Consider the following 13,716-nt stretch of genomic DNA (forward strand, 5'->3'; position numbering starts at 1 on the left):
TAAGTCTCATGTTGATTTTAATTCATTACACAACTAAATAAACTAATCACTTTCAAAACAAAATTTTCTAAAGAAAGCAACATTTGTTGCAAACCCACCTAATGGAAATATAAAGATAATGTCTATATAAGACGATAAAGCACTTTACTCAAGAATTTCAAATTCAAACATTATATGATAGACTAAGTATATCTGCATATTCTTGTATCTAAGAAGAAAAAAGATTATTATTCATATAAATCAACAAGCTTCCAGTAACAAGAAAAAGACAGAAAAAACAAGGTTTGAAGTACATCTATAGAAGACAAAAGCAACAAGTATAGGGCTTCCAGAACAAGTGAGGGCTCAATGCATACGAAGTGACATATGCGGAGTCAAACTTGTGAACAAGAGTTGGTTAAACAGCAGAGCAGGCTGGTTAGTGCTAGTATTGGGCAAAGCTGCCAACCATAGAGAAGGAAAGTATAAGACACCCAGAAGCCAGAGCTAGCAGGGTCCCACTGTGGGAACACTGCACGCAAAGGGATAAATCTTACGGCAAAGACCTCGGCCTGAAGACCAGCCGCTCTCTTTTTCAGCTCCTCCCCTTGAGCCTCTTTCGAACTTAGTTCCTCCTTCAGTTGCTCTACCTGTCACGACATTGTTATTCTTTTTCACTTCTGTATCAACTTAGGTCTTCATAATATTGGCTTTTGAGCCAGAGTGGTAACTGGAAATAACAGTAACTGATACAACACAATCAAACCTGCTCCCTTACTCCCCTTCTCAAAGGGCCCCAGGTGGTTTCTCTATTTTCATAGGGCTTTTATAAATGGACTGGAATGTGCTCATCACAAACGGGATGTATAAGCATAGAGATTTATATTGCAGTATATTTTGTTCTCAATTTGGGAAGAAGGAGCTACAAACTAATAGAAGGTTGAATTGTGGATTTTTTACTTCTAAAATTAACATGAAATTGGAAGAAGAACTCATAGATAACAGATTCTTAGAATAATACATATGGGTACAAGAAGCCAGAAACTGGAGATGGAATTATGATTGCATAATTCCTTTACATTATTAGGAATGTTTCAGTTTTCAGTTCCAAGAAACTGGGGAACTAAAATGACTGAGTTCTGGAGTTGGGGAAAAAACATGTATTTTCTAGCTAAAATTTCATAATTACAATTATGATTTTTAGTTAAACAACAATAAAACTGATAAACTAATAACTGTAATCCTCAAATTTGCCTAGATGGTTTACAACCTCAAAGTAAATGACTTTGGATCTATGGAAGGAATACTGTGTCTGAATTTTATAAACATGGACTGATACACTTCAGTGGCACCTATCTTATCGTACATACACCTGAAGGGCAAGTGAGAAGCAATAAGTCTGACAGCAAATGGTTGTTCTCCAAAGACAGCAAAGGACTTTCCTGTGGGGATGTATTCAAAGGGAAAACATGATATTATTTAACCTATGTCAGAAAAAAGGTGGAGAGAGATTCAGCCTTAGGGTTTTGACTTTTAAAATACTTGACAAAAGAGAACTTGATGTCTTACAGAGTGGGAAAAAAATCATTTGAATATACTTATATTAATCACCCCAGAAGTACTGACAGATACAAAATGTTAAACTGTGACAACACAGCATAGTCTCATATGGGAAATTTTCTTTTCAATGAAAACTCCTATAAATTATACAATATAAGTATATCTGAATTCAATTCTGGACAAGTTCCATTTGAAAGAATTGTTCTGAAAGTATTCTTCCCTAAAGTCTGATAAAACAGCATGAAGCAGATCTGCACCATTATTCAGGAAATAGGAATATTCATTAAACCACTTTTAAGAATTACAGTACACCATTACCTTATTTTTCATAAATTTAGAATGGCTCCGATACACCTCCATTTGCTTCATTTCCTCTTCCCGTTCTTCAGTACTCAAAGCCCCATTTGATTTTAGCATCTGAATTTCCTCTTCCAAGTCTCGGAGCCCACGTTCCATAGAGGAAATTTTTGAATCCTGAAGACAACAGAATATTAGACTTAAAAATATTCACAAAAACTCAGAGAAGTTGAACAACCCGGCCTTTAAAAATGTTACATTTTAAAAGGTAAACAAATATGCAGAACAACTGCTGCCTGACAATTGATGCCTTGCTTGTAAAATACATCATTTATGGCCATTTGGGTGAGAAAAGGAATCTTATATCTTAATATAAGAAAAATCTTACAATATGATTGTTCTTCCTCTGGTTATGGACCCTTTTAATTAAAGTTGAGAGAATTAACTAAAAAAGTAAAAGCAATGGAAAACTGATTAAAGTTTCTTTGCATTTTATCGTCAACAAATATCTAGTGAAAAAAATTCTAAGATTATACTGGGTGGCCCCTAAAAGGCACATTTCTACAAGTACTATATTTTACTAACTACATTTTATCATGTTAGAAATTTCACCTGTTCTGTATACATTTGAAGTATTTCATGATTTAAAAAAAAAAAGTCTTTGTAAATCATCATCATTACCTATTTTTATTCAATTTCTTGATTTTGTTTCTCACAATATCTAGTTTATTCCCAAGACTACTTTAAATATCATCAATTACAGAACTGCCACACACAACTAATACTCTTTTATCTATAGTTGCATATACTTTTTCACCTAAGAAATAGAGTTGATAAGAGCAAACATTCAGTATTAAGCTTTATTTCACTTGGAGTTTTAGGGAATTCATTCCTTTGGGAAACACTTTTGAGATTAACTTCCTTTTCCACTTGACCTCAGGGATTTCTTGATTGACCTCACTTGCTATCATAACTCCTTTTTCTCATCCACAACACGCATAGGCAGTTCTTACCCAAATGAGCAACTCTATTATCAAAACTTACACCCATAAAAGTTTCTCCCCAGAAAGGGCCCATGACTGCAGCTCTGAAAACCATCAGGGAGTCACTGACAGCCCAGAAAAAGAACCTACCAGGATACTTACTTTCTGAAAACAGGACAGAAAATTAACACCTGATACTCTGGGCTAGTTCTAGCACCAGTTAGACCTCTACCCAAGCTAGATTTATTTGAGGACAGTTCCTCCAACCAGGATTCATTTTCCTAGAATTTTTAATAGCTAAATAAATCTAGTCCTTATCACCTTACTGCTCTGTCCTTTCCCAGACCTGGCTCTCCTATCATTGATTAACCAATCCTACTGAATCTACTGAAATCCTGTTGTTGTTAGATTCCCTCAAATCCTTAACCTTTTTGCAGAGATTGTCCCAAGTATAATCTAGCTTCCCCAGGTGATACAATTTCCCTAACCTCTCTCCAGTGAAGACCTCTAGCAGGGGGAAAGAATCAATGTTCTTTTCCTCAATGATGTTTCTTCCCTTTATTTAAAGCTCATATTCAGCTTCACATTACCCTCCTCATTGTGACCATCACAATCACTCCTGCCACCTGGCTCACAATCCTTCCTTCACTTATCACTTTTGCCATCATCCTAAGATTTCAACGTCCAAATTCTTTAATCTTTTTAATTCCAGTGAACTCATCCTCCAGTCCATTTCAGCTATCCCGTTTAGAGGACTGCACTCCAGATTCCAATATCACTCTTGACCCTCTTTTCCAGTTCTGTCATCCTGCACTCTCATTATTTCCTGTCCTTCACCCTCACTGAGATCTCTACTACCATAACTTCTACATTTTCTCCCAATCTCAGTCAACTCTGAATTATCTTCCTTCCACATCCAGTCTACATTCCAGGACTGATCAATAAACTACTCTTTCAATACTATCCTCAATTCATTTACATTCCTGTCACTCTGTTACACCTACACAGCAAAGCTCTAGCCCTGGAGTACAGTAATTCTTCTTTCTCCTTCCATGATAAAGGAGAAAGTGGGGGGAGAGTGTCAGGCAAGAAAGGAGAGGTGGAAAAAAAAGAAAGGGAGACGGAGGAAGGAGAGGAGAAGGGAGAAATGAAAATTACATCATCTTGTAGGTTGTTAGGCTCTTTTATTGTATATCAATCTTCTTCTTTTCCCATTTCCCTCAAAGGCTATTCTAGAGCTTCATCATTCTCTCAGGCTCATGCCATTCTCTCAGCAACTAAGCCATCAGTTGTGATTTCAGGATATCATGCACCCAAGTCCCACTGGACCACTAAGAACTTTCTGCTTCATAGCAGAATGAATCTATTTTAAATAATAGATTCATTACCAATTAATAACATTACACTTCCCCATTCAGTTAAAAGATGATTAAAGGAAGAATTTTTGTGTTTATGTTGTACATATGGTACTACAATAAAAACTTTTTTAAAAAAGGGATGATTTTAGTGGATATAAGTAAATTCATGTGTTTTACTCCTAGGTAAAGAGAGGAAGCAGAAAATAAAATGAAAAAATAAACTTGTGGCAATGCAAATTTCACCATTTGAAAGGCTCTTTACAAGGTTATTTTCAAAACTACTAATCATCTAACTACAAAGAATCCAGTATCCAGTAATTTGAAATTAGTTTGGTAAATCCTTTCCCCTTCAAGAATGAAAATGTAGGCAAGCTTTCAAAACAAAACAATCCAAATTAAGAGAACGTTTTTCACAACTATACTTGAGAAGGACCTATTTACATAAAATTATTTATATATGAATAACTAAATATTCTTGCCAGGTCAACAAATATTAAATGTACACTCACAATGCAAAGCACAGTGTCAAGCATTTTAGGAGATATCAAGAAATGAAAAAAGAAAAACATAGGGGAGGGAGAAGAGGGTAAGAAAAAACATGTTACTACAACTAGTAACAACAGCAACGTCAGCTAACAGTTATTGAATATTTACTATGTACGAAGTCCTGGTCAAAGTGTTTTACATGTTTTAACTAATCTAAACCTCAAAACAACCCATAGGTTGGATTGCTGTTAAATTGATACGGAAACTAAGGCGTAAAGTTGTTAGGTAACTTGTTCTATGCCATACAATTGGTTAAGTGAAGTCAGATTTTTAATCCAAGAAGTTTAACTACAGAGGGTAAGCTCTTAAACACTACTCTATACAGCCTAAAGATTTGTAATTATTCATTAAAAAAACTTGAAGTATATTCAAAGAAGACTGCATGGTCAAAACTATTTCCTTAACACTACTATGGCATTATTTGCCTCTTCCGCTGTGTTAACATTTGAACTAAAGGTATAAAAGCAATGGTGAGCAAACCCGCCAGTGCCTTAGCACAACTCAAGGGAGTGGCATCATTAGTAATCACCGCACACATCACTGTCAGGTCTTGCAGGAAAAAAATAAGACACGTTTCAAAGACTGTTTCACTATTTAACTAAGAATATCCTTGGTGAAGGAGTCAAAATTATTTAGTAATTCTTAGCCCTCATATACACATCTTTTTCATATTCTGAGTGAAGAAATGGGGAACCAGGCATGAAGCACTTCTGCTGCACAGTGAAGTAAGTACAGTAGCTGTTCTAGGAAAAGCACTCCTGTGCTGCTTTGAGTTGTGAGCTGAATTAGCAACTTTTTTCACAGAATACTATTTTTGCTTGAAAAGAATAACTGAGAGGCAAATCATGGTTACTCAGACTTGATATTTGGCAGATATTTCCCTAAAAATTCAATGAAGCAAGACTATCTCTTTAAGGGAGTAAAGGGGTCCCGAGATCAAAATATTTATAAACAGCTGATTTAAGAAATCCTGGATAAATCTTTCCAGTTTAATGTGAGTTATGGTCTATAGCTGAAAGAAAATTAAACTTACGTTCTTTTAAAATACAATTTTCATGAAGTGTTACTATTTCTTCTCTGTAACTACAAAAATGAGTAAGATTTTATTGCATACCATTTTCTAAAACTCACACATGAACTGTGACAACAGTGACTTAAAAATGTAAACAGACTCACAAATCTTTATTAGACTCTCACTTACCTTCATTTCAATAACAGTTTGTAGAGCTTTTGTTTTGGCAGAGTCAGGGGCATTCTCAAATCTCCGGTGCATCTCCTATACAAGAAAAGAGAATAAATGCCTTCTTCTTACTACCATTTTTTTAAAGGGGAGGGGAGGAAGAGTAATTATGTGCAAAAGATGATTACAACAGCCTTCTGAAACCCTCGAACCCCATTCTGACAACCAGACCTTTCCCTGTGGATCAGGGAATCCACAGACTTACATTCAGGCTAATTCAATCACACAAATATAGGAGGGTCACTGTCTCTAAAGACCAAGTTATTTAAAATTAGTCATACAGACCCCAACCACTTGCACAGATGAAACAACACATCTCCAGCTTGGTGTGTCACTCTTCCACACGACTCCAAGACATATAATCAGACTGTCAAATGATCCAAAAAGGGATCACAAAAGTTCCCTTTGTAAAAGGAGAAATAAACACATTAACAATAGTCTACACTGCACAAAGTCATTGAAAGTATCAGTATTGCAACAACCTTTCCACAGCATCCACCACCAGAGTAACAACCACCTGGTTACCCATGAGGAAAATCTTCCAGTGAGGTTACAAGAGGAAAGAAAAAGATAAGAATAAAAAAAGAGTTTCCTAAGTAGCTCATGCTTTGAAAATGTTAGAAACAATGTAGCTTTTTTTTTAACCAAATTTTAATGCCTGCAGGATGAGGAAAGAAGTAGGGGTGGATAAGAATGTGTCACAATTAGGGTCTTCAAGGATCACAGAGAAATTACCAGACCACTTCAGGCAAATCTCTTGTCAGATTTCTGAACATCTTGAGTTAATCAGTCAATACTTACAGAATTTCTGGGGTACCTTCCAATGACCTCAGGGAATACAAAGATGAATACTTTCCATCTGAACAATTCTTACCATAACAAAAGGAATATACAGTATAATACTCCAATTATTTCACCAAATTTATTCATTCTGGTCTGGCCAGGAAAAATGGTTTGAGGGAAATAGAAAACATAACTGCAATTTCACTGAGTTACCTCTTCCTGAAAGAGTGGTTCTAAGTGAACTGACAAAAGTTGTAAATCATAAACTGGCAACAGTTTAAACTACAGTAATTTTTTAACCACCTCTCATCTGGCTGCCCATCTGTTTGTGCCCATGGCACAAACCACTAGTCACACCACCACCTTTTCTGCTACTTCTCTCCTAAATATCGAAATGGGCATCCCACTTGTACGTTTTTTTTTTTTTTATTAATTAAAAAAAATTAACTAACACAACATTTAGAAATCATTCCATTCTACATATACAATCAGTAATTCTTAATATCATCACATAGATGCATATTCATCATTTCTTAGTACATTTGCATCGATTTAGAAAAAGAAATAGCAAGACAACAGAAAAAGAAAAAAACGATAATAGAGAAAAAAATTTTTTAAAAATTAAAAAAATAATAATAATAATAATAAAACTATACCTAGGATGCAACTTCATTCGGTGTTTTAACATAATTACATTACAATTAGGTAGTATTGTGTTGTCCATTTCTGAGTTTTTGTATCCAATCTTGTTGCACAGTCTGTATCCCTTCAGTTCCAATTACCCATTATCTTACCCTATTTCTATCTCCTGATGGTCTCTGTTACCAATGACATATTCCAAGTTTATTCTCTGATGTCGGTTCACATCAGTGGGACCATACAGTATTTGTCCTTTAGTTTTTGGCTAGACTCACTCAGCATAATGTTCTCTAGGTCCATCCATGTTATTACATGCTTCATAAGTTTATTCTGTCTTAAAGCTGCATAATATTCCATCGTATGTATATACCACAGTTTGTTTAGCCACTCGTCTGTTGATGGACATTTTGGCTGTTTCCATCTCTTTGCAATTGTAAATAATGCTGTTATAAACATTGGTGTGCAAATCTTCGTTTGTGTCTTTGCCCTTAAGTCCTCTGAGTAGATACCTAGCAATGGTATTGCTGGGTTGTATGGCAATTCTATATTCAGCTTTTTGAGGAACCGCCAAACTGCCTTCCACAGTGGTTGCACCCTTTGACATTCCCACCAACAGTGGATAAGTGTGCCTCTTTCTCCACATCCTCTCCAGCACTTGTCATTTTCTATTTTGTTGATAATGGCCATTCTGGTGGGTATGAGATGATATCTCATTGTGGTTTTGATTTGCATTTCTCTAATGGCCAGGGACATTGAGCATCTCTTCATGTGCCTTTTGGCCATTAGTATTTCCTCTTCTGATCGGTGTCTGTTCAAGTCTTTTTCCCATTTTGTAATTGGATTGGATGTCTTTTTGTTGTTGAGTTGAACAATCTCTTTATAAATTCTGGATACTAGACCTTTATCTGATATGTCATTTCCAAATATTGTCTCCCATTGTGTAGGCTGTCTTTCTACTTTCTTGATGAAGTTCTTTGATGCACAGAAGTGTTTAATTTTGAGGAGCTCCCATTTATTTCTTTCTTTCTTCAGTGCTCTTGCTTTAGGTTCAAGGTCCATAAAACCGCTTCCAATTGTAAGATTCATAAGATATCTCCCTACATTTTCCGCCTTCATCAGTTTCGCCTGAGCTGGGGGCCTACTTCTAGTAGTCAGAATTTGTCCATTAACACCACTATTGGTGTTTGGTTGGGCTCAGTCCCCGCTACTGTTTGGAGACTCTTTCCTTTCCCTCCGGGTAGCCACCTGTGGGGGGAGGGGCGCTGGTTGCCAGCCGCCGCGGCCTGGGAAACTCGCCTCTCCGAGACTCCCAGCCCGTCCGGGAAGGAGGGAGGGAGGGGCGCCGGCCGCCAGTCGCCATGGCCCGGGGAAGCGCGTGCCGCTCAGGGAGCTCACCGCAGCGGATTCTCGCAGCCGGACCAGCCAATTCATACTGGGGTACACTGTGTGTCCGGTCCCTGCCGTGGCCCCGGGAGCTGTTCTGCACTGTTTCTGGTTATTTAGTAGTTGTTCCAGAGGAGGAACTAAGACGCATGCACCTTACTAAGCCGCCATCCTGGCCCCCCTACTTGTACGTTTAACAAACATCTCACATGCCCTAGACTGAACTTTCAATTGTTCCACCAAAATCTGCTGAATCTTTCTGTCACTCAAAGCAAAAATCTAAGAGTTTTCTTAATGCCCTCTGTTATGGTCAGGTTCATGTGTTAAGTTGGCCTGGTGGTAATACCCATTTGTCTGGCTGGGCAAGTGCTGGCCTGTCTGTTTCTATGAGGACATTTTACAGAATTAAATCATGAGCACATCGGGTATATCCACAGCTGATTCCACTTGTAATCAGCCAAGGGGAATGTCTTCTGCAATGAGCGATGTTTAATCTAATCAATGGACAGCTTTTAAGGAGGATTCAGAAGACACACACTCTCTCTTCCTGCTTCAGCCAGCAAGCCTCTCCTTTGGAGTTAGACCCCAGACCCATCAGAGTTGTCAGCTTCACAGCCTGCCCTATGGATTTTGGACTCTATATTCCTACGGTTACATGAGACACTTTAATAAATTTTATATTTACAGATATTTCCTGTTGATTCTGTTTCTCTAGAGAACCCTAACTAATACAACTTGGTACCAGGAGTGGGGTGGTTTTTAAGAAACAGAATATTAAAAATGGGTTTTTATGATTGGTCTTCTACTCTGACTGGACTCAAAGGCACTAAGGACTCTGATTTCCGTAATCAGAATGATACTGCCAATTCATGGGGTGAGTTGACAAAAGAGACAGTCAAAACATCACCATTTGATTCTTCTAATGCTTTGCTTGTATGAAGCCAGGCTCTGGGGGATAATTGTTTTTGACACTTTTACGGAGTTTTGTGGAAATAGGAGGTATAGAGATGTTGGCTGGTTGTTTTTAGATATACTGTATACATTGAGTGAAAGGGATGGGCTTAAGGCTTCAAATGAGAAGCTTACTTGCCATCTGATGGATTGTAAATGTTTCTATGAGTATCCTGAAGGAAAATCATATTTCCTGTAGCCGTAGACTAGAGAACTCTGAAAATCAGACTCAGAATTTTATTGTTAGAGTAGCAACTTTACAACATAAACTGAAATCTCAATCTTGCATGGTATCTTCCATTAAAGTGAGGGCATTGACTGGAAAGGAATGGGACCCTGAAAAATGGGAATGGTGACATATGGATTGATAATGATGTCCATGGAGAGGCTGAAACCCTAGGTCATGCTGTCTTCTCTAGATAGCCCAGTAACAGCCTGCCCTGAGGACATAGCTGCCCCACCTCCAGCTTGCCCTAAGGAGTTGGCCACCCAACCTCCACCTGAAGAGATTAGTCCTAGAGTGATTAATCTTGTTTCACCAGATCAAACTGCAAATGAATGCCCTGAAGCAAATGGCTTGGAAGATAGTTCTAATTCCTTTCATGACCCACCCCCACCACCCCTCATTTCTTCCAGACCTATCACTAAACTACAGTCCCAAGAGGCACCAAAGGTAAGGTGCAAAGTATCGCCCATGAGGAGGTATGTTACATCCAAAAGAACCATGTGAATTTTCCAATTTATATAGACAGAAATCAGGGGAATGTGTGTGGCAATGGATTTTAAGGGCGTGGGATAATGGTGGGAGAAACAGAAAGCTGGAAAAGGCTGAATTTATTGACATGGGCCCACTACGCAGAGATTCTGCATTCAATGTTATAGCTCGAGGGGTTAGAAAAGACATTAACAGTTTGTTTGGATGGATGGCTGAAACATGGATCAAAAGGTGGCCGACATTCCCTGAAATGCCAGAACTGCCCTGGTACAATGCAGATGAGGGGATCCAGAGGTATAGAGAAAATGGAACGTTAGAGTGGATTTATCATGTCAAGTCTGCTTTTACATCCCAGGAATATCCAGAGGATATACCTTTTATAAAACTGTGACAAATTTGTGAGCTAGTGCCATCATCACTGAAGAGCTCTGTAATTGCACTTCTCTGTAGGTCTGATATTACTGTGGGAACTACCATCACCGAGCTGGAATCCTTAAACACAATAGGGATGAGAAATTTCTAGGTATCCAGTGGTGTGGACTCAGCATGACGGAGTTAGCAGAAACCAGGTGGCAGCACTTAATCACCAAAAACAACAAGGTGAATGTGGCTATCATAATAGACAGCAGACTTAAAGCAGGAGTCAAAATAATCTGACTCACAGAGACTTGTGGCATTGGCTAGTAAATCTTGGGGTACCTAGAAGTACACTAGATGGACAGTTTATTAAATTTTTGTTTGAGCCGTATAAACAAAAGAGTTCTAGCTCAAGTGAACAGAGTTCTAACTTGAATTACAAAAACAAAGAGTCACAGCCCCTTACTCAATTAACAGACTTGAGACAGTTTACAGATCCAGAGTCCCTTGAATGAGAAGGAGGCCAGGTCCCTTTGGGGGAGGATCCTGTTACACTGCACCTAATTTATACTGTTACTCTTCCTCTGAGCCTTTCCCAAGGAGACCAACAGTTTTTTCCCAGGGTAGCTGCACACTGGGGAAAAAGAAATGATCAGATGTTTCGGGGATTATTAGACACTGGTTCAGAAGTGACATTAATTCCCCAAAATGTCACTCTGGCCCACCAGTCACAGTGGGGGCTTATGGAGGTCTGGTGATCAATGGAATTTAAGCTCAGGTCCATCTCACAGTGGGTCCCCAGACACATTCTGCAGTTATTTCCCTAGTTTCAAAATGCGTAATTGGAATAGGCATACTAAGCAACTGGCAGAATCCCCACATTGGTTCTCTAACTCTTAAAGTGAGGGCAATTATGGTGGGAAAGGACAAGTGAAAGCCACTAGAACTGCTCCTACCTAGCAAAATAGTAAATCAGAAGCAATAATGGATGGATTCCTGGAGGGATTGCAGAGATTACTGCCACTCTTAGGGACTTGAACGATGCAGGGGTGCTGATTCCCACGACATCCCCATTCAACTCTTCTATTTGGCCTGTGCAGAAAACAGATGGGTCTTGGAGGATGACAGTGGATTATCATAAGCTCAACCAGGTGGTAACTCCATTACAGCTGCTGCTCTAGATGTGGTATCATTGCTTGAGTAAATCAATACATCCCCTGGTACCTGGTATGCAGCTATTGATCTGGTAAATGCTTTTTTCTCAATAGCTGTTAGTAAGGACCACCAGAAACAGTTTGCTTTCAGCTGGCAAGGTCAGCAATATACTTTTATTGTCCTACCTCAGAGGTATATCAAATCTGCAGCCCTATGTCAAAATATTGTCCACAGGGACCTTGATCGTTTCTCCCTCCCAAAAGACATCACATTGGTCCATTATATTAATGATATCATGTTGACTGGACTTAGTGAGCAAGAAGTAGCAACTACCCTAGACTTATTGGTAGGGCACATGCGTGTCGGAGGATGGGAGATAAATCTAACAAAAGTAAAGGGGCCTTCCACCTCAGTGAACTTTCTATGTGTCCAGTGATATGGTGCATGTCAAGATATCCCTTCTAAGGTGAAGGATTAGTTGCTGCATCTGGCCACTCCTATGACCAAAAAAGAAGCACAATGCCTAGATGGTCTCTTTGGATTTTGGCGACAACATATTCCTCATTTGGGTGTACTACTCCAGCCCATTTATCGAGTGACCAGAAAAGCTGCTAATTTTGAGTAGGGACCTGAACAAGAGGAGGCTCTGTGACAGGTCCAGGCTGCTGTACAAACTGCTCTGCCACTTGGGCCGTATGATTCAGCAGATCCAATGCTGTCAGTGGCAAGTAGAGATGCTGTCTGGAGCCTTTGGCAGGCCCCTTTAGGAGAATCGCAATGCAGGCCCTTAGGATTTTGGAGCAAAGCATTACCATCTGCTGCAGATAACTACTCTCCTTTTGAGAAACAGCTTTTGACCTGCCTCTGGGCCCGAGTAGAGACTGAATGCTTAACCATGGGCCACCAAGTTACCATGAGACCTGAGTTGCCTATCATGAGCTGGGTATTGTTTGACCTACCAAGCCATAAAGTTGGGCACATGCAGCAGCACTCCATCATTAAATGGAAATGGTATATACAAGACAGGGCCAGAGCAGGTCCTGAAGGCACAAGTAAGTTACTTGAGGAAGTGGCCCAAATTCCCAGGGCCTCCACTCCTGCCACATTACCTTCTCTTTTCCTGACCAGAGCTATGGCCTCTTGGGGAGTTCCTTACAGTGAACTGACTGAGGAAGAGAAAACTCAGGCCTGGTTTACAGATGGTTCGGCACAATATGCAGGTACCACCTGGAAGTGGACAGCTATAGCACTCCAACCCCTTCCTGGGGTGTCCCTAAAGGACAGTGGTGAGGGGAAGTCCTCTCCGTTGGCAGAACTTCGAGCAATGCAACTGGTTGCTCATTTTGCTTGGAAGGATAACTGGCCAGAGGTGCGTTTGTATACTGACTCATGGGCTGTTGCTAATGGTTTGGCTGGATGGTCAGGGACTTGGAAAGACCATAATTGGAAAATTGGTGACAAAGAAGTCTGGGGAAGAAGTATGTGGATAGACCTTTCTGAGTGGGCTAAAAACATGAAGATATTTGTGTCCCATGTGAATGCACACCAGAGGGTGACTTCAGCAGAAGAAAGTTGTACTAATCAAGTGGACAATATGACCCGTTCTATGGATACCAGTCAACCTCTCTCCACAGCAACTCCTGTCACTGCCCAATGGGCTCATAAACAAAGTGGTCATAGTGGTAGGGATGGAGGTTATGCATGGGTTCAGCAACATGTACTTCCACTCACCAAGGCTGACTTGTCTATAGCCACTGCTAGGTGCCCAAC

General features: G+C 39.4%; 1 protein-coding gene across 17 annotated transcripts in view; it reads right to left on the reverse strand.

Moving 5' to 3' along the window:
* ERC1 (ELKS/RAB6-interacting/CAST family member 1) overlaps positions 1-13,716 on the reverse strand; it is a 755,438-nt gene that overhangs the window by 583,380 nt on the left and 158,342 nt on the right. For 9 of the 17 annotated variants that reach the window (XR_013179465.1, XM_077169624.1, XM_077169620.1 and 6 more), the window contains exons 4-6: positions 5,925-5,999; positions 1,858-2,013; positions 537-629 (exon numbers count right to left, since the gene is read on the reverse strand). Coding sequence is in view for 16 of the 17 variants with exons in the window: in XM_077169624.1 (XP_077025739.1) it covers positions 537-629; positions 1,858-2,013; positions 5,925-5,999 (324 nt within the window). In the remaining variant the exon portion in view is untranslated. The remainder of the gene's footprint in view (positions 1-536; positions 630-1,857; positions 2,014-5,924; positions 6,000-13,716) is intronic. The other 8 variants (XM_077169625.1, XM_077169623.1, XM_077169622.1 and 5 more) reach the window with 2 other exon arrangements.

The sequence above is a fragment of the Tamandua tetradactyla genome, chromosome 7, assembly GCF_023851605.1.
Source record: "Tamandua tetradactyla isolate mTamTet1 chromosome 7, mTamTet1.pri, whole genome shotgun sequence".
NCBI lineage: Eukaryota > Metazoa > Chordata > Mammalia > Pilosa > Myrmecophagidae > Tamandua > Tamandua tetradactyla.